The 27,277-nt window shown below is 45.3% G+C and overlaps 1 protein-coding gene and 1 non-coding gene across 13 annotated transcripts in view; both read right to left on the bottom strand.

Annotated features, from left to right (window-relative positions):
* The window catches only part of inpp4b (inositol polyphosphate-4-phosphatase type II B), a 141,517-nt gene that overhangs the window by 16,275 nt on the left and 97,965 nt on the right, over nt 1-27,277 (bottom strand). For all 12 annotated transcript variants that reach the window (XR_013121214.1, XM_076973960.1, XM_076973961.1 and 9 more), the window contains 8 exons: nt 25,185-25,368; nt 21,564-21,890; nt 18,774-18,912; nt 9,359-9,534; nt 3,084-3,207; nt 2,244-2,370; nt 998-1,138; nt 717-814 (listed from right to left, as the gene is read on the bottom strand). Coding sequence is in view for 11 of the 12 variants with exons in the window: in XM_076973960.1 (XP_076830075.1) it covers nt 717-814; nt 998-1,138; nt 2,244-2,370; nt 3,084-3,207; nt 9,359-9,534; nt 18,774-18,912; nt 21,564-21,890; nt 25,185-25,368 (1,316 nt within the window). In the remaining variant the exon portion in view is untranslated. The remainder of the gene's footprint in view (nt 1-716; nt 815-997; nt 1,139-2,243; nt 2,371-3,083; nt 3,208-9,358; nt 9,535-18,773; nt 18,913-21,563; nt 21,891-25,184; nt 25,369-27,277) is intronic.
* Nucleotides 10,168-10,331, bottom strand: LOC143477149 (U1 spliceosomal RNA). Its single transcript, XR_013121493.1, has one exon. It is a non-coding gene; the product is annotated as a U1 spliceosomal RNA (small nuclear RNA).

The raw sequence follows: 27,277 nt of genomic DNA, 5'->3' as shown, positions 1-27,277 counted from the left end.
GGGTGCACACATTTATGAGGCAGATACGTAGAGAGATTAATTAGAAAAGGCATGCCAAGGTGTACTGTAACAAAAAACAAACAAAGTGTTCATTGTCAGTGCCTGCAGTTTTACTAACGCTGCCAGGACTCGGGTGTCAACAACACTACAGGTGTGTGTGTCAAAAACACACACACAATAAATCAGATCCTGATTTTGAAGCATGACTACAAGTGGGTTGATGTGCACATTGACGGGAACCCTTTCCTAACCCTGAGGCCAGAGGCTATGCTGCTGTGTAAAGATAACACTCCAGCCCAAACTGGCCCGTGACTGCTGCCACACATATTTAGACTTTTTCCTTTTATGTCCACGTAGAGCTGTTTTACCTGTTTTTCCTCATCAGCAAAACAATTAGGTATATGGGTATAATCATGCATGCGTTTCAATAGATTTTTAGATTTCAAGATCAAGACTTGCTTCTACTTCTGATTTATTAAAAACAGACTGGAGAAAACTTTAATGTCATACTGCAGACAGATTAGGAAAAAAAAGTCCCCCAAAACAAACATTTTATACCAAAGATAATATCAAGATAAAAAAAATATGTGCCTTGTCTTACAAAAATGTGCCATCTGTACATTTAATCACTCAAGTTTGCATTGTGTGCACCTGCAAAAATGAGCTGTTTAACTGTTAATATGAGTATATGAAAACATTGTCCAAAAATGACTTACATTCTAATGGAACCTTGTCACTCAGTGATTTATAGTAAGCCTCTAAAATGTCAAAATTCCTCTGATTTATCCGCTCCTGTAACGATATATCCCCAAATCTGAAAAGAGAGAAATAGAAGTCGATAGAGAAAGTCATGGGGAGGGTAGGAGGAGGCAGACATTTAACACATTTAAAGACACTTTAATATCTTAAGAACTTAATTGACTCTGCAATTAAGTTGAGTCCGTAAGTACTTTAAGATACCGTTCCTAAACTGGCTGACCACATGGTTGGGTCATACCTTTCTGCGATGGTCTGCTGTTCGTTGATGCCCACGTTGAAGAGAACAGGAACGACCTGTAGCAGCTTGCCCTGACGCAGCTCATCTGGCAAGGTTTGGAAGGCTTGGGTCGGGAGTGGCACATCTACAGTGTAATGGTCTCTGCCACACACACACCCATACACACACACACACGCCACAAACAGGGACATCTGAGCCAAGTGGATTTCTGGATCATTTCACTATTATAATGTAAGGACAAAGTGCAGTATTGAATACACTTGTAAATGCACATGCACAAACACTCTCTCATATTTCTGCTGTGCTGTACAAGTAGTAGCTTGATCCTAGTCCCACTCTACACTGCCTTTGACGAACTGTATCCACTGAGCAAATGAACACTAAGCATGTGAATACAAACTCCTCCATAAGCCACAAACCTGAACAGCACTAAGGGATACCAGTAATGAGCTTAACACTGTTGGCTAGACCCGCCTTTGTGAGTGACATACAAAGTGTATCTGCACGGATTGGCTTGTTTTCAACTGGCTTGCTTGGCTTATTTAAGGGCCCAGAAGTCTCTGACAGATGGGTCTTCTATACCTTGACATGAACTACAGAAATGTGAGTCATTCTCCTGGAAGAGGTCACATTAGATTTTGTATAGCTTGGTCTGGGACCGACCAAGCGGAGACGTTGTGAAGGACAACAGCATCTATGTCTCACTTCCACCCAATGGGAATAAGGCCAGTTGAGGCTGTGGCAGAGATTATTTGAATTTGGACAGCGGTCAGAAGCCAACACGGGTTGTGATGTGACAGTACCACCACAAAAGGACGGACGGACTAACCTCCGTTTCTAAGTTTGGGCTCAAAACACCATCGAACTGGCATAAGCCCTCAATCAGGGAGGAGAGGGGACATTTATTCCCTTAACGCCGATAATCCTAAAGACGGATGGACATTACGGTTTACTGGTGTGGCTCAGATGCTCTCCAGGTAAAATATATACCAGAAAATCTCCTATCAACTACAGTACGTAGCTTAGCTTACTTTCTAGACATGACCACAGCACACAGTAGTCAGAATTAAGATTACATGAAGCTATAATTCATCTTCAGTAAAAGTGCTTGCTCAGTCATGTATTTTCATCTCTTTTTCATTCTGATCAAGTTAGGACAACAAAATGTATCCACAAGCAAATCTGAAGTAGTCTAGAGTGTCTGTGTGTGAGGGTGTGTGTGTGTGTGTGTGCTCGTGTGTCTTACCGTTTCCCACTAACAACAGGCTGCAGGTTGGAAAGATCATTAGAAGCTGCTTCTATGATTCTGAAGGTGACTTTTTGTAGGTCAGAGACCGCCACCTCCATATCTTCCAGCATGCCTATCTCTTCACCTTAGAAAAACACACACACACACACACACCCACCAACACACTGAAGCCCATATATCCCATGCTACTTTACACTGGATACATGTATGGAGACGCACAGGGATTTGTGCATGTACAAACACAAGAGAACCTCTGCAGTACACACACATTTCAAATATGAAGCGATTTACTTTTACAGGAGTGAATGTTCCCGTCACTCTAAAGGTGACGCACTTCCAAATGGGAGTGCCTACACACACACCCTCCTGGGATCCAGTTCTGGAATCTCACAGATTCTTTTACAGGACTGTACATTTACAGGATTGTATGTGGGCACTTCTCATAATCTTCCTCCTGTATAATTTATTTCCTGTTATACACTTTCTGCTTAATGACACCCGCTCCAAGGCAAGAACGCTGTGGGTGTACAGGGGCTTGACTTTAGATGACCTGTATTTGAGCAAAGTTAGAGGACAGTTCGGGCTATTAGAATGCTTCAGAACAGCATTATGATTACATTGGTGCCCTGGTTTAACCCTTGAGGAAATCAACAGAAACTAAAACATGCCTTAGGCATGATTCACTTAAACCTGCTTTAGAGCATGTCATGAGGGGACACTGATCGGTTTGGTGATTAGGTGGTTCAAAATGTGCGTACTATCTTGACTCTGGTTTGAGGTGCTAAGTGAGCGTGTGGCTGTGAGTGTGAGAGGGCCGTGGATTGTCTGGCCACTCACTGTAGGTGCTCAGCAGGCTCTCGAACTGGGCCACCAGACCCACAGCACGCAGCTGCTGCAGGAATCCTTTGTCTTCCATCCCAGAGTACAGCCGCACGATGAACCCACAGGCTAACGCAGCCAGCTGCAGAGAGCATGTGCACACACACACACACACACACACACACACACACACACACACACACACACACACACACACACACACACAGAGTTCTGTATTGTTCTCGTGTGACAGAATAACAATCACTCCTAAGGCCAGCTCAAGGGCAGATCCTATGAGATCTGCCCCCCCATCTGTCATACAGCCCAGCAATCTGAAAGTGAAATACTTGATGCGTGCTCACGCTAAACTGAAAATGAGAACATTCCAACACATCTTTCAGTATCAAAGTGCTTCCTGCTAAAATGCTTTTAGTTTCCTTACACATAAACAAGTCTGACCAAAGACATTTTTAACCTTATATGGTCTTTGTGGTTGTAGTTAATATACAGAAATATATTAATTTATAGTTCTTTGTATGTATTTCAGCATTAGTATAGAATTTGTGGTGTTTCAACATTGCTGGTGATTTGCTAGGGTTGAAGAGGATGTATGTTTTGCATAATTTTAAAGTATCTGATCCTTTTTCAGTGTAGAGTGAGATTTAGCAGTCTCCTGCTTGTTCAAATGTAATAAGACGGTCCCCAGCTGATGTAACATAACCCTCAAATCCCTTAGCTAGCAGGAAAAAAAACCGTTCCTATAGGCCTACATATGAGAAGAGTTGGGTTCTTATTAGTCATCACTGGAGTGTACTAAGACATGCCTCTTAAGACTACACAACTTTTTTGTCCCTCACGATGTTCACTATGTCAGATTAGCAGTTATATTCATTTCATGTCGTACTCGAGGAACTGGCAACACTACACGTTAGTCACCGACCAAACATCGTCCTCGTCCCGGCGTAAGTTCGTAGATCATTGCGCGGGGGCGGGGCATAGAAGCTAATGGCTACAGAAGCACTTTGCGTGGTGGTTCTGCGCCACAGAACACTCTGTCTTCCTATTGGTAAGCGTCAGGGAGCACATCGTGGAGCATATAAAACTAGGCGATAAAATACAAAAAATTCTAACATGCTAGTCTTTTCGTCGGACAGTCCGACGGCGTCGCTCACTCAAATTACTGCTCGTGGACTATGTCATACTACACCAGACCTGGGCAAACCAGGGCCCGCGGGCCACATCCGGCCCGTTGTGCGTCCCTGTCCGGCCCGTGAGAGGCCAATCATAAATTTAACAAATATCTATGTCGTGCGTGCAATACAACTGTTTTATTTTGAAAGCGCTACGTTTTTGTTAATTCCGTGTGGATGTACGTGCTTGTGTGTGAGCTGTGCAAGAAACACTGTAGGTGATCAGCGACAAGTTAAGGCAAAATTTATACTTTCGCAAGTGAACGTAGCGCGCGACTACGCACCCCTCGCACGAACGGCAGAACATTTACGTGACAAATTATAATTGTGAATTGTGTTCCAGGTTTGAAAAGTGCTGGAATGTTGGCTAAAGTACTTGAAAATGCTTGAAATTGTAACTGTATTTTGATTCACAACAAATAGCTGACTGAACAGGGGGTATTCCAGAAAGCGGATTCAATTAAGAAACCGGGTAAGAAAACTCAGGGTTTTCCGTTCCAGAAACCGAGCTTAGAGAGAACCTGAGTCAGCTGGGAAATATTGAAATGGACCTTGAAAGTGCCGTAGAAGTGCTTTAAAGCTAGGTTTAAGCCTGGTTACTTGACGCGGTGCGAGCAGCACGGGGGTCCGCGCGGCGAAAATGACGTAATTGCGGTGGCTCTGCCCGTGCGCGAGGGACTCGCGCGCTGTTGATTCGCGAGGTCGTGCACCTCTCGAATTTTGTAACTTTGCGCGCACTCCGCGCCTCAGCGCGATGGACATGTTTGCAGGGTTCATACACCTTTACAAGGTGGAATTAAAGCATTTGTACCTCACTTTCAAGGTCCATTTCAATATTTCCCAGCACGTTAAACTTAATTAAGTTAAATATTTACTTTTTTATCACATTATTTAATGGTTGTTTAAAGTCTTCACGTTCTCTCATGTTTCGTCCTGGAATTACAAGAGGCTCGTATTTGTTAATGTAATACAAGAAAACTGTTCATTCAGATGGCTATTTGTTGTGAAACGAAGTAGTTACAATTTCAAACATTTTCAAGTATTTAGCCTAAATTCCAGCACTTTTCAAATCTGAAACAAAAAGCAACATTAAAATTGGTCAGGTAAATGTTCCTTCCATTGTTTTTGAGGGGTGTTTCTTTATACTAACACACATCGTTTCGGAGAACACTACACAGAATGTGAAGCTGCAAGTATAAAAGCCTCCACCGTTTGCGGAAGTTCGTGCAAGGTGGGCGGGGCCATCGTAATGACGTCATTTTCGTTTGTGTGGCCCTCTGACACAATTCAGGTTTCTTATGTGGCCCCTTGTAAAAATTAATTGCCCACCCTTGTACTACACGGACCTTTGTCGCTCGCGACACTGAAATTCGGATCCGACGCAGGCAATTTGTCGGCTACGACAAAATCGGGTCAAAATCGGGCTAAATTCGTGTAGTCTGAACCGGCCATTAGACCCTTCTGTTCTGAATGGCTGTTCTCAAAATCACCTCTCCAACTTTGGTTGACCTATGGTTGCATTGTATAGCAGCCTTCCTGAATTCAAAACAGTAGATTTTACTCAATGATAACCCGATAAGCTAAATCACTGGTGTGTGGGATAATGAAGATACAAAACCTGGACATTGGTCAGGGTCAGAGGTGGGCAGTAACGAAGTACATTTACTTAAGTACTGTACTTAAGTACAGTTCTTGAGTATTTGTACTTTACTTAAGTTGATTTTTTTTTTTATACTTATGACTTTCACTTCACTACAGTTGAATAACAAATACAGTACTTATCACTCCACTACATTTCTGTCCAGCTCTCGTTACTCGTTACTTCCACACACAACTCTCCTCCCCTCCCCCGATAGTATTTTCACAGGTGACAGCCTATCAGCAATCAAGGATGTGTCTGTGAGGTGTAAAATCAAGTTCGGTGTCGCTAGTCGTTCTTTTCCTAAATAACAGCAACATGAGCGGAGACGGCGGTGATGGAGCATGCCAGGGTTGCCAACTTTTCAAGATCGCTTGGAGGGAGATTTGAACCTGGACTTGGTGGCGAGTGTAAATTGTTGATCGGGGGGTGGCGAACGTTACCGGGGCGGTGAAAAATGGACACAAATTAAGTATTATATCGCGATCGCCGGTGGTTGATAGATATAGATCAGAGGTAAATAAACTAGATTTTTTTTCGGCGTGAGATATCGGGACTGTGGCTTGAGAGCGTGTGAAAACGGTCAAATGCGTGTGTCTCACGCTCAATGCGTGAGAGCTGGCAATCCTGGCATGCTCTTTTGCACCCATGGCCATATCTCGACAAAATGTTCCAGTTTTCTGAACGAATGAATCATTCCTATCGTTTTAAATGCATGCTTTGTTTGCCAAAAACAAACTATATCACTGCACACCAAAATTCACCGTCCCACCTGAGGAAGTATATTACGTTATGCAGCCTAAATGTTTTGTTAAGTGACTATGTAGTCAGAGGAGCTTTGCAGTAAGGCTAGTGAAATGACTTTGCCTGCTCACTCCACTGCTAGGTCTGCTAGGATCACTATAAATAATGTTAACATTATATTGGCAAGTAATTCAAACTACGGAAACATCAATAAGGGAAACCGTGTGGGTTAATCGAATCTTGTCAAATAATGTTTCCATTCTAATGTCAGTGTAGAATTAATGTCAATAATTCTAATGTGGCTGTGATTTCTAGTTTGAAAAGAGTTTGTTAGCATGTTGGGTGGCATGGAGTTGGTGGGCTTTAGCCATACTGCAAAAGGTTGTAGCAAGGTTAGACTACCAAGATGCCACACTGCTAATTTTACTTTGTCTTTGTTTATATTGACTGTAGCATAATGTTGTATTGGATGACTGAATACCTAACTAGCAAAGAGAGAAAACCGTCATTTTATTATTGACTTTTAATATGGTAACATAATTTGCTTAAACAGGTTAGGCAAGGCTAATCAGTGAATTGTGGTTTTAGAAAATGTTTTTGTTCCTTAAACTAAAGTGTAGGTTAAACTTTTCTGCTACCACTACCTGAATGATGTACATCATTGGAATATGCCTTATGGATTATTATCAAAGACTGTATGAATATTATGCCCAAAGAGGATTTGGTAGGATGTATAATACTTTTAAACTATAACTTTTTTACAAATGTGACGGAAGGTGTACTTTAATACTTAAGTATTTTTAAAAGCAAGTACTTCAGTACTTTCACTTAAGTAAGATTTTGAACATGCAACTTTCACTTGTATCGGAGTAGCATTTGACCAGTGGTATCTGTACTTTGACTCAAGTAATGAAATTGAGTACTTCGTCCGCCTCTGGTCAGGGTCCACAGGACAACAATGACTAACTGTAACCCTAAGTCTCTCGTGAACTATGGCTTGTGGGTACTTTGGGAAAATGCTGATCCAAGCCAGAACGTCACTGAGAACACATTAAAGCAGTGGCATGATATAATTACACAATGGTGTCAGCTGAACATTTACAGTAGCCAAAGCACATAAAGGTAGACATCTCTGTCAAAGGGAATACTAGAGCAGTAATAAGCTGGTGAACTCCACAAGGAAGGTAATGCTGTTTCTGAACCAAGCAAGAGAAACTCCCACTCAAACGTGCCAGAACTGTACTTCAGTAACCTCTTGTCTTCTTCCACAAGAAAATAAACCAATGTGATAATGGAAGACAAGGTTGTAACAAGAGAATTTACTGTTTAATGTCATTGGTCTTGGTTTATATGGTAAATCGCTGCATGTTGCCTGATTTGCATTACAGCTTTCATGGCATCCATGCACCGTGTCTCCACATTGTTTTTTGGTTTCCTTTCTGCCCTCATCTCATCACCAATCCACTTTACCCCATCATCAACCCTATGAATTGGCCCTATGAAATGTAACAATCTGTTTTCTTTTTCTTGCAACTCCTTTTTGGGTGGGCTCATGAATAATTGATGAGCTCTGCTCCAATTGGCTGGATTACAGATGACTCACTACAATACAGCTTACACTGCAAGAGGTGAGCTAACAGAGCATTTAGTCATCCAATAATTCTGTTTGAATGTGCATCACAGGATATGTCACAAAACTGATTAACACATGTCAAATGATGTTTCCACTTCAGTAGTGAACCTAATGTTAGTTAGATAGCTAACTATTGATCTAGTTAGCTTCTGAGTTATGTCTCGTTGAAATATTCATTGGAAATTTCCCTGACATATAAATAGAGAAAGATGCATCTTTTAGATTTATATGACAACACAAGCTTTTTGTTTTGATTGATAGACTGGCAGTGAAATAGAATTAACTTGAGTGTTCATAAACTAAGAGGGATGATGCCTCCTCTCATGCCAGTGCCCATTACCATATGGCTGCAGCTTTCCCCGTGGTGTTTGTTTATGTTTATTGTTTCAGATCACGTGTCTTTGTTTTGATTTCTCGCCATGACTCCAGCCGGCGGTATGCACTGAACCTCAATCATCACACCATCTGGAGGTGATGACGTTTACGCTATGACGTTTATCAGAAGCCTGTAATGTTTTGTGCTTATTTGTGAGTCATTGTATGTTGCGCTGACTTCTTTTAATCCTGTTGGAGCACTTTTAGGTTCGGTTTTGTTTTTGTTCGTTTCCTTAACCCCTTCAATTAGGGATTTGCCTTAGCTACCTACTTTTTTCCTGCATGTTTGATGCTCATGACACAAGGCCACAGTACAGTGTTGCTAGCTAGCTATTCTGATTGCCTGGAACTTGCTTGCTTGTAGCTTAAGTTACCAAACTACAGCACTTGGCTCACTATGACACTTTGAATGATTTTTGAAACTCTGAGCAAATCCTTCTTCGATATTGTCTAAAGTCCGCAAAATTGTGATATGTGCAGAGCAAACGAACAACTTGTCTGTTAAATACCAATGTTCACAATATGTTACTTCCATGTACTGATCTCTCTATATTCAGGTCTATAAGTTTTTCCATTCTATGGCACCCTTAAATGAGCTCTATTGAGTGTTCTATATTAACCTCTGTTGGCAGTGAGCCTAAACATTTGTCACCTATAAAGTGAGATTTTTCTTTTCCATCTCTGGAAGTGAGGCCCTCCAGGCCACGCTCACCGCTTGGCTGAACACCGTGTCCCGTCTCTGCTGCAGCTGCAGGCCGTGGGGGGCGCTGCACGCAGCTTCCTGCAGGAGCACAAACGTCATGGACCTGCTGGCCCGCTCGGACACCTCACTGACGGAGTCCTTCAGGGCCGCCACCAAAGGAGAGAGCAGCTCGCCCCATTCTGCGGCTGCAACGGAGGGAGGAAGGGGAGGGGTTGGTGTTAATAAGCCAGGGAGAAATATTTTAAAGTACTCAGTCTCTAAAGACTGAAGTAAAAATGTGTGCTGTACTGTTCAGAGAGCAATCCAAGCAAGACCGATTGATCGGTGCTTGGGAATATGCAGGGTGCAGGACGCTCTCGCCCTCATCAAATCGATGCATTTAGTTTTTGGCTCTCTGAGCAGTGAGAGTGCTTAAGGGAGAGGGCTAGATGTTTCTACAAAGCACTCCAGACATACACAGTATATTTGACATTGTGTACCTTCACTGAACTGAAGCAACAAACAGCTAGACATGAGATGTTCACACAGAAGCAGGACAGAGCTATGAAAAAGTATGAAAAAAGACTGAAAAAAAAAACTGAAAACATGAAATGAAATGTGCCATATTTTGTCAATTGTGATTTTTACACCCCAATCGAAATTTGTCCTCCGCTTTTAACCCATCTGTGCAGTCAGAACACACACACACACACACACTAGTGATTACTAGGGGGCTGTGGATCACACGTGCCCAGAGCGGTGGGCAGCCCTAGCCCAACGCCCGGGGAGCAGTTGGGGTTAGGTGTTAGGTGGGGTTATTTTTAGGCCCTAAAAATAAACAGGGGAGAGCGTGAACGCAGTCCCCCACTACCAGAAATTATGCAGTACAGATTCCCGCATTTGGGGAATTCGCAAGGGTCAGCACAGCCTGAGTGCAATGGCTGAGCCTCACCTTGGGCGAACCACCTTCCTGATCATGGTCTCACCCCTGCCAGGTAAGTATAATATGTCTGAGACAGTTGTGGATACAAGTATTTATTAAATAATAATAATAATAATAAATCTGTTTTATATAGCGCTTTTCTTAGTACTCAAAGTCGCTTTACAGTAATTTCACACAGAAATTCACGTACAATCATACACACAAAAAAAGAAAGAAAAACAAAACGGAAAGATAGGGTAATGACTTAAGTGTTATATGCAGACTGGAAAAGGTGGGTCTTGAGGTTATGTTTGAAGGAGTGCAGAGAATCAGAGTTTCGGATGGTCAGGGGTAGAGAGTTCCAGAGGGTGGGGGCAGCAATGGCAAAAGCCCTGTCCCCAATGGACCTGTGTTTGGTAGAAGTAGTAGGAGTGAGGAGGTTGGCATCTGCAGAGCGGAGTTTGCGGGTGGGGGCGTGACGGTGCAGGAGATCTGATAGGTATGAAGGGGCAAGGTTGTTGAGGGCCTTGTAGGTAAAGAGGAGGATCTTGAAGTGTATGCGTTGTTTTATGGGAAGCCAGTGAAGTTGACGAAGGACAGGGGTGATGTGTTGTCTGGGGGGGGAGCCGGTGAGGAGTCGGGCAGCAGAGTTTTGAACATATTGTAGTTTTTGAAGAACAGAGGAGGGGAGACCATACAGAATGCTGTTACAGTAGTCGAGTCTGGAGGTGATAAAAGCATGAACTAATGTCTCTGCAGCAGAGGTGGGAAGAGTGGATCGCAGACGCGCTATGTTGCGTAAGTGGAAGAAGGATGTTTTGACTACATGGTTGATGTGAGATTTGAAAGAAAGTGTGGGGTCCATATAAATCCCAAGGTTTCTGACTAGGGGGGAAGGAGTGACAGAGTGGCCGTCAATATCGAGAGTGAGATTTTGGCAGGTGGGGAGGCTGGATTTTGGACCGAAAATAATGATCTCTGTTTTATTACTGTTTAGTTTGAGAAAGTTATGAGTCATCCAGTTTTTGATGTCTGTAAGGCAGCAGGTGAGGGTGGTGAGAATGGCAGGAGAGATGGTTTTTGTGGTGATGTAGAGTTGAGTATCATCAGCGTAGCAGTGAAATTTGAGGCCATGGCGACGTATGATGAGTCCGAGAGGAAGTATGTAGAGAATGAAGAGGATGGGACCCAGAACTGAGCCTTGAGGGACACCGTGTACGACAGGGATGGTGTGGGATTTGTGTTGGTTGATGGTGATGTATTGGAATCTGTCAGACAGGTAGGATTTGAACCAGGCGAGGGCGGTGTTGGTGATGCCGATCGATTCGAGTCGATTCAGAAGGATAGAGTGTTTTACTGTGTCAAAAGCAGCACTGAGGTCAAGGAGGAGGAGGATGGTGAGAGAGCCAGAGTCAGAGGAAAGCAGAAGGTCATTTATAACTTTCAGTAGGGCCGTTTCGGTGCTATGGTGGGTGCGGAAACCGGACTGGAATGTTTCGTACAGGTTATTTGAGAGAAGGTGGATCTTGAGTTGGTTTGCAACGGCTCTTTCCAGTAGTTTTGACAGAAAGGTGAGGTTTGAGATGGGTCTGTAATTATTGAGGTCCTCCGGGTCAATGCCGGGTTTTTTAAGAAGAGGAGTGATGGCTGCAAGTTTGAGAGGTGAAGGTACTGTGCCAGAGGTGAGGGAGGAGTTTATGATATCTGTGATTAATGGAGCAAGGGGAGTGAAGCAGTCTTTGACGAGTTGAGATGGCATAGGGTCCAGGGGAGAAGTAGAAGATTTCATAGTGGAGAGTATTTTGGATAGGTCAGCAGAGGTTATGGGTGAAAAAGTAGATAGCTGAGTGTCAGGTGGAGAAAAGGAAAATGTGGGTTCCGGTTGTAGGGTAGTGGAGGATGCAAGCAGGTGGTGGATGGTTTCTGTTTTTGAATTGAAAAATGCCAAGAGCAAGTCACATTTCTCAGGGGTGAATGATGATGGAGTGTTGTCGTGGGGTTTTAGGAGTTTATTTATGGTAGAAAACAGGGAACGTGGATTTGAAGAACCTGAGTGAATAATGGCAGAATAATAATTTGAGCGGGCTTTATTTAGGGCTAATTTGTAATGTTGCATGTGATCTTTGTAAGCGAGGGTGTGGACTGCGAGACCAGTTTTCTTGCATAATCGTTCTAGCTGTCGGAGATGTTTCTTGAGTTTATGGAGTGCCGGGTTGAACCAGGGTGCTGAATGGGAAAAGGTGACTGTTTTTGTTTTCAAAGGGGCCAGTGTGTTGAGGGATGTAGACAGAATATTGTTGTAAGTGTTTACGAGGTCAGTGGGGGTAGGGTTTTCAGGGAGAGTGGAGCAGGATAGACTGTTAGATATGCAGGTGGAAAGAGTTACTGGGCAGATGGATTTAAGGTTGCGAAAAGTGATTTTGCGGTTTTGTTTTGGGTCAGGGGTGGGGATGTCAATGTCAAATATAATGGCTAAGTGGTCAGATATGGTGAGGTCAACGCTGGACATGTTATGGATGTGAAGGCCAGTGGAGCAGACCAGATCCAAGATGTGTCCACGATTGTGGGTTGGGAAATTTGTGTGTTGGGTGAAGCTGGAGCAGGTTAGGAAATCCAGAAAGTCCATTGCATGTTTACAGTCTGGGGAGTCAATGTGCAGGTTGAAGTCACCAAGAAGCAAGATAGATGATGAAATAGAGAAAAGTGCGGTGGTGAAATCTGAAAGGTCAGATAAAAAGGATGGGTTGGGTTTAGGGGGTCGGTAAATAATAGCAGTGATAAGAGGTTTAGGTCCAGGGAGTTTAAAAACCAGATGTTCAAATGATGGGGCTGAGGGGAGGGACAGTGCACGCGGTTTTAGGTTTTGATTAAAAATGGCAGCAATGCCACCCCCCCTGCCCTCGGTACGTGGGTTGTCTAAATAGGAGTATCCTGCTGGGGTGGTTTGATTTAGTGAATAATAGTCCAGTGGTTTTTGCCATGTTTCGTTTAGGCAGAGCAGGTCGAGTTTGTTGTCAGTAATAAATTCATTTAGGATGAGGCTTTTATTGTTGAGGGATCGTGTGTTGAAGAGGGCGATTTTCAGGTGCTTTTGTTTAAAAGCGGTTGAGGGAGTGGTTTGGATAGTCAGGAGGTTGAAAAAGTTCACAGAGGACGTGTTCTGATGACGCGTGCTGTTGTGATGACGCAGGGAGGAAGCACTTGAGCCGGCGTGTGAGCTGTCGGTCCACAGTGCTGGAATGGAGTTTACGCCACTTGTCGTGTAGATGAACCCCCGCCGAGATCCACGATGCACATAGGGGGGTCGGCGTAAAAGTGCGAAGTGCCGCAGACTGTCCAGTAGCTCGGCGGGTGGAGGCAGCGTGGGAATGAGCCGGTGAAGTTCGGTAGGTGTGTAACGGAAAACCATGGCAGGCGCTGAGAAAAATGGCAGATCCTGGAGATGTATGGAGGTGAATTTCTGCAGGTGAAAGTCGAGATGCTGAAGAAGGGTGATCAGAACAAGGGGAAAAACCTGTGTGGGGTGAAAATTGAGGAGCGATGTAGCGGCTATCCGGCTAGCCCAGTGGAGGCGGCGTTGGTTGGCTAGCCTAGCCAGCTCATGCCGAGGGTAACGGTCCCAACCGGCGTTGAAGTGTGGGGCCGTCCGGATGTTTTTCGGCGAGTAATCCAGGTAGGTGGTAGATTTATTTGCGAAGGCAGATGGCAGTTCGTCAGGTAAAAAAGGAACAGGTTGGAACAGGTTGGAGCAGCGAGAAGCGGCAGCCAGTAGCGCCAGCGTCCTCACGCTACTCATGTTTCCTCACTGTTCCCCACTGACAGACACTCTACTTATAATGAATACGTTTTGTTGCTTAAGTGTAAAAAAAAGATAGAAATAAAATCAGAGTAATTAGAGTTGATAAGATCAGAGCAAACAATGTGTCACAGTTGGCCTCTCCTTGGAATCTATATTATATAGATTAACAATTAATAATATATATTACCACACATTACACGTATATTTACACATGCGCGTGCGCGCACGCGCACACACACACACACACACACACACACACCAGTGTAATGCCTTGGACTCATGCGTGAAGGAACGCTTTCAATGAAGCAACGTCAGGGTCTAGCGTAACCTCACCAATGAGCAAACAAGGACCTGACTTACAGGGGCGATGAGGCATAACGAAATGCAACAACATAATAGAAAGACGATGATGTAAAACATGAAAAAACTAAGGGCAAGAAGAATTACAAAAAGACACAATTGTGATGATTAAAATGAGCTGAAAAACATGGGACACATAGGAACACAAACCCCACCTAGCCAGAAAAAAAAACAGAAAACCAGGCTAGGAACACAACCAGACAGAAGCAACAAAAGAGAAAACCTGAACAGGAAACTAAACATAAAACCTACAACACTCAGAATAGTGAAGGGAAGATGACCGGACAGAACCAATCAAACTGAAACAATGGGCAGCAACCAGCAAATACACCCGTGGGGTATGAATACCAAGAACCTAAATGAAACACGGTGGCATTAATATACAAGGTAGAGATACAAATGACTAGATGGGGCTAATAAAACTGACACATAAAACTGACACACAAAGGCAAAGGGAAATCAAAACAAAGACACATGGATCACCAAAACAAGGAAGTCGAACACAACTTTGATAAGAGGGGAGGAGTCATTCGACTTGTACATGTTCACTGAATGGGACGCCATTGGGATGTCTGCTGAGTTTGATGACACCGAGTATCTGGATATTGGAATGGAAACTGAGTAAGAAGGCAAAGAAAGAAACCTTCAATGCTGAGCATTTTCTGAGTCGATGTGCCAGAGGTTTACTGGCCTTTCCTCCAGAGCCCTAAAGTGCTCTGGGTATTTGTTTTACTCTGAGCCACAATTCCTCAGTAGTGGTGGATGAGATTGTATCACATTCCATTTTGAGAAGACGACTTTTAAATAGTTCAGGTAGTGAAATGTTCACATGCCAGCGGGCCTGGAGAGGTGACTGGCACAGGCTGCAAATGCTTCTTCCTTAATTATGAAGAGTAGGGCACCTTCTGTCCTCCTAAACAGGCTTTAAATGACTCCCACACATTACTCAGGTTACCACTATAATAACAAATTCAATACTGGAACCCCAACAGATGTTTAACCCACAATGTGCGAGTTGATCAAAAGTAACGAGAGCATTATACATGCACTTTTGACCATTTGACAAGCGCTTATGCCCCATTAAAAATAATCAATGAGCAGCAGAGAAAAAAAGAGTCTCTGGTTGTTGGATAGAGACAAAGTCATGTTAGGAAGGAGAAAGCAATTAACCATGCGGGATGATCTGGATGCCGCAGATGACATCCCCTATGATCACATAATACGAGGGGAGATCAGGAAGAGGTAACATAAGCTTATACATACACTGGCCAAGACAAACAGAAGTATTACCCATAGTGAATTACTTTCACTATGACGTATCTGCCATTACAATCAGCAATCTCTTCCATTTTCTTTTGCTGTTCCTGGTCCGACTACACATTTTACATGAACAGAACATCTTTCTGTCTTTGAAGCTATCCACGTGCTTAAAGTAGCCTTGTACATGTCTTCAGCTAAAATCTTAGCATTAGAAGTTACTGGTAGAAGGTACTTTGTGAGCTGGAATGTTAGGTAGTTTGGTTAAACTTTAAAAGTCCTTCTTCACCTTGACAGTCAAATATGTTCCAAATAGACTTACTCTATGAGACACATCTAGACATTTCGGGTCATATTACATTGCACAGGAGATGAGTGTTCCAAGATTTTAATTCATTAAATTAAGACCCCAGGCACAAAACTGTAATCAAATCATGGAGCTGTGGACCATGTGGTTTAGCCAAGAAATTATGCCATCCACCATTGTCGATGACATGACGTTATGGTCTCATACCTCCACCCCAACTGCACAACGCCCTCTGCCTGTTATAATTCCAGAATCTCTGCAATCGTGCATTCATTACTCAGACAGTATCTTGAGCCATAGAACTGAACTGAACCAGTACATAATTTAAGGAGTGTTAATAGAGGTTAATGTATTTACTGAATGGATTGGTAAAAATGTATCAAAAAGAATCCACTTTTGTAAGACTATCAATACACCCCCATTGGCCCACACTCTGATGTCACTGTTCAAACACTTAAATCCTATCAAAGTCATCTCTGACAAGTCTTGGTCACTGGCCAGAACTGGCTTTGCACAACAGGAGTCAGTGCATGTGATGTAGTGGGTGTTTCTCATTATGACCAAGCAAACCCATATAAGAATGTAGGCAATAAGAGTTTTACACAAAAATATATCACCCTTCTGGGAGCTTTTAAAAAAGTTTTTAGGTACCTCATTCTAAGAGCTGTTTACCCGGCTTTATGTTTCTGAAGGGTGAACTAAAATGAAGCTAAACTTTTACATGAAATTGATCACCAAATAGTGTCACTGGCCAATGATTTGTCAAGATATACATCAAGCAAAAATTCACTTACAGAGATGGCCAATGCTCAATGAGCATAACATCCTGAGGGTTAAAGGTTTGTTGGTTAAAGGTTAGTTCAGAGCATATCCAGTGACCACTGGATGGCAGCATTGCCTAGAGCAGGCGTACTCAACTAAATTTGTCCGCGGTCCAATTTTGGCAGATACCTGTGACCTGAGGTCCGGTGCGGGGGTGGCGAACGTAAGTTGTTGAGCGGGGGGGGGGGGGGACGGTGCGCGAACGGTGGAGGCGTTTATACTTTCGCGAGCGTCACTGCAGTGTTCTCCGAAACGATAGGCGTTTTGTCCGAAACGATATGTGGTAGAAACACCCCTCAAAACAGGGTAATGAACATTTACCTGACCAATTTTAATGTTGCTATATGTTTCAGGTTTGAAAAGTGCTGGAATTTAGGTTAAAGTACTTTAAAATGCTTGAAATTGTAACTACTTGGTTTCACAACAAATAGCTGTCTGACTGAATAGTTCTCTTGTATTAGGTTAACAAATACGAGCCTCTTGTAATTCCAGGACGAAACATGAGAGACCGTGAAGACGTGAAGATTGGGCGTTTTTTTAAATAAACAACCATTAAATAATGTGATAAAAAGCGAATTATTTCGAGTATATGTATAAATATTTACCTTAATTATGTTTAACATGCTGGGAAATATTGAAATGGACCTTGAAAGTGACGTACAAGTGCTTTAATTCCACCTTATAAAGGTGTATGAACCCTGAAAACGTGACTTTGTTCATTGCGCTGAAGCGCGGCGCGAAGTTACAAAATTCGAGAGGTGCACGACCTCGTGAACCGACAGCGCGCGAGGCTCTCGCGCACACGCGGAGCCACAGCGATTACGTCATTTTCGCCGCGCGGACCCTCGCGCCGCACGCGAAGCGTCAACCAGGCAGGCTTGTTGTTGAGCGGGGGGGCGAACGTAAGTTGTTGAGCGGGGGTGGCAAACGTAACACTCGTGACGGAGTGTTTTTTCAATAGCCCTGAAATAAATGCTACGTTTTTGTTTTGGTCCGTATCCAGTTAATCAGGAATGAGATTGGGTCCGGACAGGACTGCGTTCGGGTCCGGATCCGGACCGCGGTCCGCCAGTTGAGTACCCCTGGCCTAGAGGATATGAGGAGCAACATTTATGTAATGGCAGTGAACACCTCTTGAATGAAAGGTGGTTCCTGGAGTTCAAGCGGTCAGTTTTCAGACCCCTGAATTATACCCCCTCCCCCTCCCTCCACCTGCTGACAGCTAATGTCTTCAGGCTATTACTAAATCCTCTTTGCTCAGGCTCACCCCCACACAGGCACTGATAAAACTGCTGTCTTATCTCACAGTCTGACAGGATATGTGTGTGTGTGTGTGTGTGTGTGTGTGTGTGTGTGTGTGTGTGAATGTGTGAGTCATGTGCTGTGTGTGTGTCTGAGAATGTCAGTGAGAACCAGAACCTGAAATGCATAAACAGAAAGAGTTAATGCCATAATTACCAGTATGGCACGCTGTCTCAGGCCTAAGATAAACGTGTTACTGTTCATAATTGTCCAGTGTATGATTTCTTTGCCCAAACATGCATTGACAGTCTGTGTGCATGTGTGTGTTTGTATGAGTGAGTGAGTGAAAGTGCTGCTTGGTTTGCATTCTCTCAGGGCTGCCTTCTCTAATGAAACACAACATATCTTCTCTCCATCACACACCCTTATGATCTGCACATGGTTTTGTTTCTCCCCTCTTGCAAACGGCTGTCTGCATCACATTGCTAATGGCCATTGTAGCGTGAGCGCTCTCAAACAGATAAACACGACGTCGGGCTCTGTCCTGCCATGTGAGGGCTGTAATAAATAAAAGAATGAGACAGGAGGATACAGACGGAGGTGAGGTGGGCTGCGGACCAGCGGACAGCCAGTCAGAGCCAAGCTCTGGTCCAAAATAGCATCCCCAGAGAGTTTTGGTGTTTATGAGAAACCACTGTCTGAGAGCAAGGAGTGGTGTGAAGAAGGCCGTTCTCACCAGGACTGTGGGAGGCGATGACATCAGCCGGGGTCTGCTCGGGAGGAGGAGCCTGGTTGTTGTTGTCCTGACCCTGCAGCCTGTCTACCACATCGATGACACCATTCAGGTTCTTAGCCACGTTGGCCCACAGCCTGTCCTAGAGAGGCCAGAACAAGAGTTAAGAACCAGTGCGACCCAACAAAGGGATGGCATGTTCGCCTGTGCCTCCTGATGAATGCTGTTTATTAATTATAATGGGGTTCCTTAAAAGGAGGAATGATCTTCGTCATTGTGGCCTTTAACTAGTTGATGTCCACTAGGGCTACAAAATTAGGACAAGGATGATGGTTTCTGAACCATGTTTTATTCCTAGACTGATGTGAGATTTCTCAGTGTCTCTCTCTATATGGAATCTCTTTGAGTTGCTCTTTCTGGAAACAGGCCCACACTATGAAAAAATAAAAAAGCAACATCTTTGCTTTTACTACAGACCTAAGCCTTGGGTAAATGATGGTAGACCCAGGCTTGACAGAATAGGGGAACTAATTATCAGCTATAAAAACCCAACATTTATTTTCATCTAGAAGGCAGTTAATAATGCCGTGATAAGAGGACACACTGGGGCCCGATAAGCAGGCTGAAGCACTGAGGAAGTACAGCATCTTTACTTGAAAGGCACAACGTTAATAAACATGTAACCCCAATATCTCTTTAGGAACCACAGTGGACAGGAGAGCTGGCTAAACGTCCAGAGAGCCCTGTTCCTTAATGGAGATCGTTTTAGGTCATTTGCCCTCTGGCTCTCCCTCCCTCCATCTCCCAGCCCTCGTCCGCCCCCCCCGGGGCCATCGCCCTGGCTCTCTTATCTTTTGTTTTGTCTGGAAGATTCTATGGCTGCCCATGTATCATGTCCTTGTGCTGCAATAGTAATTAGGCTTCCCATAGCGATAACTATAATAACAGGCTTTGAGCATCCTTTGTCACACACACCCTCCCATATTCTTTTTGGATTTTTTCCCCATCTTTTCTCATCTTAACAGCACTCAAAGGCCAGCAAGCCATTTCGTCACTGATTAGAGATTGTTGTCTTTGCTTTGGTACTAATCCCCTGCTGTTAGCCAGAGCTATGACACTGATGGGCCTGCAAACAAGAACACATGCACACACAAACCCACAAACTTGAGAATGCAATTAGGGGAGTTAGATGCCAAACTCTAAGTTCTAAGTTCCACTTGTCTGTGACCCAGTACGGGTGAAAGCAGTGCCTAACTTCACTCTCATCCCCCCTAAAACCGGCACCCCACCCCCATCTCCCCACTCTCTCTCCCTCCTTTCTCTCTATCTCTCCCTCTCTCTCTCTGGCTGTCTCTATCTCTTTATGCTCGTTGATACCACACAGAAAGTTTTCCAGACTTGGAGTCAGTAGCGGCTGTGGCGGGGGTGCTTATGGGTTTTTAATGAAACATTTTCACGGCCGCTGGGAGCATGGTTGCCTGCACAATCTCCTGCCTCCATGGAGACAAACTCAAGGCTGAATTTTTGCTGGGAAACTTTTGAAAATCGCATGGGTCATTTACCTGTCTTCCTGAAATCTTAAGCACATCCCCCAAACCCCAAAACCTAAACAAGCGAATCCCCTCATCCCTCCAGTCTGTGAAAGGCTGTTCTACTCTCAGAGAGGGGAGGAAAGTGGAAACTCACTCAGACATGCACACTCTCTCACTTACACACTCACTCACACATGCACACTCTCACTCACTCACACACACATGCACTCTCACTCATTCACTCATGCACTCACTCACCCATGCACTCACACTCACTCACACATTCACACTCTCACTCACTCACACACACATGCACACTCTCTCACTTACACACTCACTCACACATGCACACTCTCACTCACTCACACACACATGCACTCTCACTCATTCACTCATGCACTCACTCACCCATGCACTCTCACTCACTCACACATGCCAACTCTCACTCACTCACACATGCAAACTCTCACTCACTTACACACTCACTCACACATGCACACTCTCACTCACTCACACACACATGCACTCTCACTCATTCACTCATGCACTCACTCACCCATGCACTCTCACTCACTCACACATGCAAACTCTCACTCACTCACACATGCAAACTCTCACTCACTCACACATGCAAACTCTCACTCACTCACACATGCAAACTCTCACTCACTCACTCACTCACACACACATGCACTCTCACTCATTCACTCATGCACTCACTCACCCATGCAAACTCTCACTCACTCACCCATGCACACTCTCACTCACTCACACATGCAAACTCTCACTCACTCACACATGCACACTCTCACTCACTCACACATGCACACTCTCACTCATTCACTCATGCACTCACTCACCCATGCACTCATGCACTCACTCACACATGCAAACTCTCACTCACTCACTCACTCACTCACTCACACACACATGCACTCTCACTCATTCACTCATGCACTCACTCACCCATGCACTCACTCACACATGCAAACTCTCACTCACTCACCCATGCACACTCTCACTCACTCACACATGCAAACTCTCACTCACTCACACATGCACACTCTCACTCACTCACACATGCAAACTCTCACTCACTCACACATGCAAACTCTCACTCACTCACTCTCACACACATGCACACACACACACTCACTCACTCACTCATCGATTGAACACTCTGCAGAGGATGACTAAGTGGGGTTAGTGGGAGAGTGAGTGGAGTGACTGCAGGAGTGTGAGGAACTGAGTGGACACTTGCCCATTCTTCTTCATCATACTCTGTGTGGTGGGGGATGTCATGATGTTTAAGAGGTGCAGTTTCCTTTCCAGGAGGTGTCTGGGAATCAGCCACGTTGTTGCAGATGACGGCGTCAGGTTCTGGGCTCTGGTTCAGGATGGCTGCCGGGGTCAGGTTTGGGGCCAGGTTTGGGGCCAGGTTTGGGGCCAAGGCTGGGCTTGGGGTAGAGTGCACCTCGGGGTGGCTGGAGGTCTGGCTCTTGCTCACATAGCCAGGCCGTGCGGCGTGCAGGGCCAAGAGAGCACTCTTAACCAGCTCGTCCTTCAGAGCATGCACAAACTGCTCCGTCTGCATAGCCGTAGAGAGGGAGAGGGAGAGAGAGACAGAGAGAGAGAACTTGGTCAGTCTGTCTGATGAAACAAAATCTTCCCTGCATTGGTTTGAAGTGCAGCAAAAGAGAATACAGCTTCACTTGTAGTGAAAGAGCACACTCAGGAACATTTTAGGAAACCTCAAACACACATATACATGTGCACACACTACACACACACTACACAAGGAGCAAGGAAAGACAGTAGGATGAAGTGAGAGAGGACGGTCAGATGAGCTCTGGGCTCAACAGGGCTGGTGCTTCCGTGCCTTAGGCAGATGGAGGCACCTAAAGGCCTTCGCTCCTCCAACCAAAAACCACCCATCCACCCATCCACCCATCCACCCATCCACCCATCCACCCATCCACCCACCCATCCATCCAACGCACGCACGCACGCACTCACTCACTCACTCACTCACTCACGCACTCACGCACGCACTCACGCACTCACGCACGCACTCACGCACTCACGCACTCACGCACTCACGCACGCACTCACGCACTCACGCACTCACGCACTCACGCACTCACTCACTCACGCACGCACTCACTCACGCACGCACTCACGCACTCACGCACTCACGCACTCACGCACTCACTCATCGATTGAACGCTCTGCCATTTAGGCACTAATCTGTTTAGGAAATGGAATGAACACTGGAGCTTATTTGAATTAAAACAAACAAGAACAGAAACAAAAACACTCAGGCACTGATTCTCAGCTTTGAGATTTTCATCAAATGTCAATTTAGTAAATGACCTCAAACTACAAACATGGCAGCTAAAATCCATTAGACATTTGGAATATAATTAGGGAAGAGTAGTCTTTTAGAGCACAGTCTAAAACATGCCAAAGGGAGTCTAGCACCAAGAGCAACTTCCGTGGAGCTGGAATGGCCACTACTGGACCGTGGCAGTGCTGCACGTCTGGTGTCCTCTCCTAGAGTAATGCAGCCTGATTCCGCAGGCCGCAGTCGCCCAGTCATCGTGGAGCTGAACAGTGTCCTTCATTAAACAGCAGCACACGAGCAGAAGCAGGAGATGTGCCAGTGCTGTACCGTGTGGAGAGACTAAGACGTACTCCCACCTGGCTGATGTACATGGGAGAGAAGTTTTGAACAATTCAGCTGTTTTGCAGGTTTTTAGAATTACCTGTCATAGACACTGCCAATGCACTTCAGCAGAAGTGGCTAATGCAGTAGCTACACTGCTGCTGTTACTGCTGTACATTACTGCGCCAGTGTATACAAAACCACCATGTGCTATGTGGATGGAGTTTTCACGTATTCAAAGGAGTCGATGTAAATGTTAACAATGTACAAACGTACCCAGACTTATTCAGCACAAAAGCTTATTACAGTGGATCGTATTTTGGTGCCCAGGGCCTCCTTCAGCAGGGTCCCCGCTCAGACGGTACAGCGAGCCACGGTGTGGGTCTATTTGCTTACATCTTGTGCTGTCCTGTACAACCACATGATGCAGGAAGGTTTATTAGTTGCAAGCTGCCAAGTTTCCCCACTGCGAAATGCAGAAGGGATGTGTGGCCCATGAGTGATGAGAAGTGGAGTGTTCTGGCCCTCAGTAGGACTTTATTCTCACCCGCTGCATCTTAAGAAGAAGATCTGGACCCTGTGCCAACTGGCACCTTGCTTCGTGTTTTCTCAGCGTCATGTTTAAGCGAGTTTAACTGCAAAACACGCGCCTGAATTAACGGCCAATCAGACCGTGCTCACGGCCGTCTGGGCTCTGGGCGCTGCTCTCTGTGATGCATGGCTGTGTCCTTGCGTGGTGTTGGATGTGTTCCTGGTGTAGAGCCTCCCCACCTCGTCCCGGCAATGAGACACACATGCTTGCACTTTCAGCTGCATACTTCACGGTCTAGAGCTCGTCCGAAGTGACAGATAAGCCACCGAGATAGGACGCATGCGTGTGTGTGTGTGCGCCATCTCACCTGTGTGCACGCATTTAGCCTGTCCACAGGTTTAGCGATCAATGCCACGCCCATCTCCCACACACAGAAAGGTCAGTAAGCTTCTTTTTTTTTTTTTTTTGTAACAGGACCACGCAATCAAATCTTCAGTCTCTCAATGTCCTTCGTTTTCTACTTCTAACCCACAAACTCTGGCTCGCGCACACACACAAACACAGACATTTACACACAGACCAACACACACACACACACACACACACACACACACACACACACACACACACACACACACACACACACACACACACACACACACACACACACACACACACACACACATTCTGTGAGATTTCAATCAGGCCCGGCTGCTTGTTCACGGGGTGGCTGGGTGGGCTCCCATCTCTAATCAAGGCAGAGAGGAGCAGTGACAGAGAGAATGTACCAATTAAGGCAGCTGATTGGCCGCTACTCCACCGTGGCAAAAACAATCTCAGCGCGGCAGATTGCACACTGACAGCACCAGATGTAATTCATTAATTGCACTGATAAAACACCAAAGCCTCCAATCTGGCAGCCCAGAGTTCCTGGTCTTTGTTGGGTTCTGGCATGAGTGACATGCTGACGGCCATTTGCAGAGGCCTGTGTGGCCACTCGCCTAGTCTTACTCCAGACATGAGGACATGCTGGCCAATGGATGACCAAGCTAGCATCCATCCACTAGTGCTGGCATCGCTCTGCACTGGCCAATGGAAAAGAGGGCTCGTCGTTTCATCCACAAGCTCGGCCAATGCTGGCGTAACTCGGAGCGGTGCTGGCCAATAGAAATGAGACCTCGCGGTGTGGCTCACGAGCTCGGCCAACTCGTTCCACGCTTTCTGGCTCAAACTGAGCCCCTGAAAATCTTTAAAGACAACAGCTCCACTCCAGGGAGACGAAGTGCTGACTTAATGCTGTCTAGCAGTCTTTCTCCTTGCCAGTTAACATGAACGCGTAAAGCAGTCATGAGCGAAGACCAGACCCAGTCCTTGGGTAGGCAGACGCGCTACGGTGGAAGGCTGGACTTTGTCCTAAGGGGCCTTTACTACACCACTGACACCATGCTGCTGGATGCCTTCGTATCAGCTGTCAGAGGAGTCATGACAGTTAAAGTCATGAGACATCATAACGATGTAATGTCTTGTCCCAGATTTTTCTTCAACACGTCCCTCGTGTTACGGCCTTCCGCCAGGCATTAGGATGAACTAGCCCAGTAGTGAAGTATAAAGTGCCAAGACAGTATGCCGAAACAACTTCAGGTGGTTAAATAAGTGTGAAGCCATGCCATCGACTTTGTGCTTACCTTCTCCTCCAGGCTCTTGAGCGCCTCCCGCAGGCCGTGGGCGCAGTGCTGCTGGGCAGCGAGGAGCAAGTGATCAGCCAGGCCTCCGATGATTGGCTGCAGCTGCCCCACGGTGCTGAGGATCTCCCTGGCCTTGGCAGTGTGCTCCGGGGGGTAGTAGATGCACTGGTAGGCTGTGCTGTAGCTGTCGAGGAGCGAGAAAGAACGAACAGACAGGTGACGGAGCATCTCCACACGACCTCAAACTGATAAATGTGTTTCCAGCATGAGAAAATAAAAAAAACAACACCCTCAGATGTTCAAACAGAGCTGGACCATATGGTAACCAACTCTCACGCATCATTACAACACAGCTTCAGAGAGCCCGTTAATATGGTGCACCTCCTGGTCCCATGTTAGACTTCAGCTGACTTACTGAAGACAGAGTGGAATCGATACAGAAATTATGACTTAAAACTGCTATAATCTGATCAGATCAATAGCTGCCTGTTAACATTCAACAGGAGATGTAGAATCATCCAGACTTGCCACACAACTAATCAATAACATAAGCGACATAAAAGATTCATGCATGACATGATGGCTTTCCTATTATAATCTACTAAGTGCAAACTGACCATCTTTGGAGCAGAATATTCACATGTGATCCTGAGCTGCAGTGTGTCCTGGCTAAGAGAGTCCCAGAGAGATGATTATCACATCCCATCACAAAAGTTAATACTGTAGGGCAGTGCCAGGGCGGCGCTGCCCCTAATTATGCAGCCTGCAGTAACTCCACCCCACTGATGAGCAGTGCCAGGTGTGACTTGTTTGGGGGAGGAGCCAAGAAGAGCCTAGGCTTCTCTCTGACCTGATACTGTTAATACCTGCCTGAACCCATCAACCAAAAACATCAAAGTGCCCCCCCCTTCAAGTGTTGACGGAGAGTGGTTTGTGCTGGGCGGAGTGGGCACTAGGACATTCTGTGTTGTGTCTGAACCAAATAGCGGGTCCATGCATTAATGCAGGCCACACCTCATCCACGCCTTTCCCCAATGGACACAAGTGGTTCATGTCATAAATCATCTAACACAGGCTGAGCAGCATCACCTATCCACACACCCTGATCAGCTCCACGGAATTCAACCCTGCCTTTTCTGGCTTTCTCTGGTAGATCCTAATATGAAACAAAGTGAAACATCTCTCTAATCAGGAAGAAAGGGAACCTTCATACCATGCTTGTTACAGGAGAAATAGCACTGTTGAGCTGCTTTATGTAGGCCAGGGCCTGAAGCGCTATCCTCAGGCAAAACACAGAGAGGATGAATCAACACTACCCAGGCCAGAGACGAGCCTTCCAGCTATCTATAAAAGGTGAACTGCCACTCAATCACAAAGCATCAAAGAGGAACACCACCTTCATACCCGTACAACTGAGAACCAGGTATGACCTAAGCCAACCTGCCACAAGCACAGATTAAAACTTCAATTAAGACTGGTCTGGGGTCAGCTCTGGTAGCCCTTTGAGTAATAGCTCCAATTACAAATTATTTCAAGGGAACTTATTCTGGATCAGAGCGTAGGCACACCGAGGAGAGAGAGAGAGAGGCTAGACCCAATGAAGCCCATTTTTAGGGCATGCAAAGCATTATAAACATTTTATATTTAGGGCCCCCTAAGTAACATTGACAATTAACCAGCACTGAACGTATAATAGAATAATTACTTCATATAGTACAACGCTGTGTTACAACCTTGGAATAAAATCACAAAAACAGAACAAGTAGTTCAGCCAAGTATATGTCAGTGTAAGAAAGGTCTTGCCAAGGTATAAAAGGGTTCTCACATGTAAAATGTCACTGCCAGCAAGCAGCTGTGTATTCATTACTACAAAATACCCTCTTCTTCCAATTCCAGCAGAGCATGAGGTTCAGTGTGATAGCACCATCTGCTGGACACAAACTGTATCTGGCGGCTTTAACGAAGAGGCTCGTTGGGCTGTGATTCAGTTGGAGGAAACAGCAGAGGGCATGACGCCACCTGAGACCTGCTGATGAGGCCGATGGCAGAGTGGACACCACATCTGGGGCCGCAGCACCAATGAAGCCTCACAA

Source organism: Brachyhypopomus gauderio, chromosome 15 (assembly GCF_052324685.1).
Source record: "Brachyhypopomus gauderio isolate BG-103 chromosome 15, BGAUD_0.2, whole genome shotgun sequence".
Lineage (NCBI taxonomy): Eukaryota > Metazoa > Chordata > Actinopteri > Gymnotiformes > Hypopomidae > Brachyhypopomus > Brachyhypopomus gauderio.
This window is presented reverse-complemented; position numbering and strand designations above follow the sequence as displayed.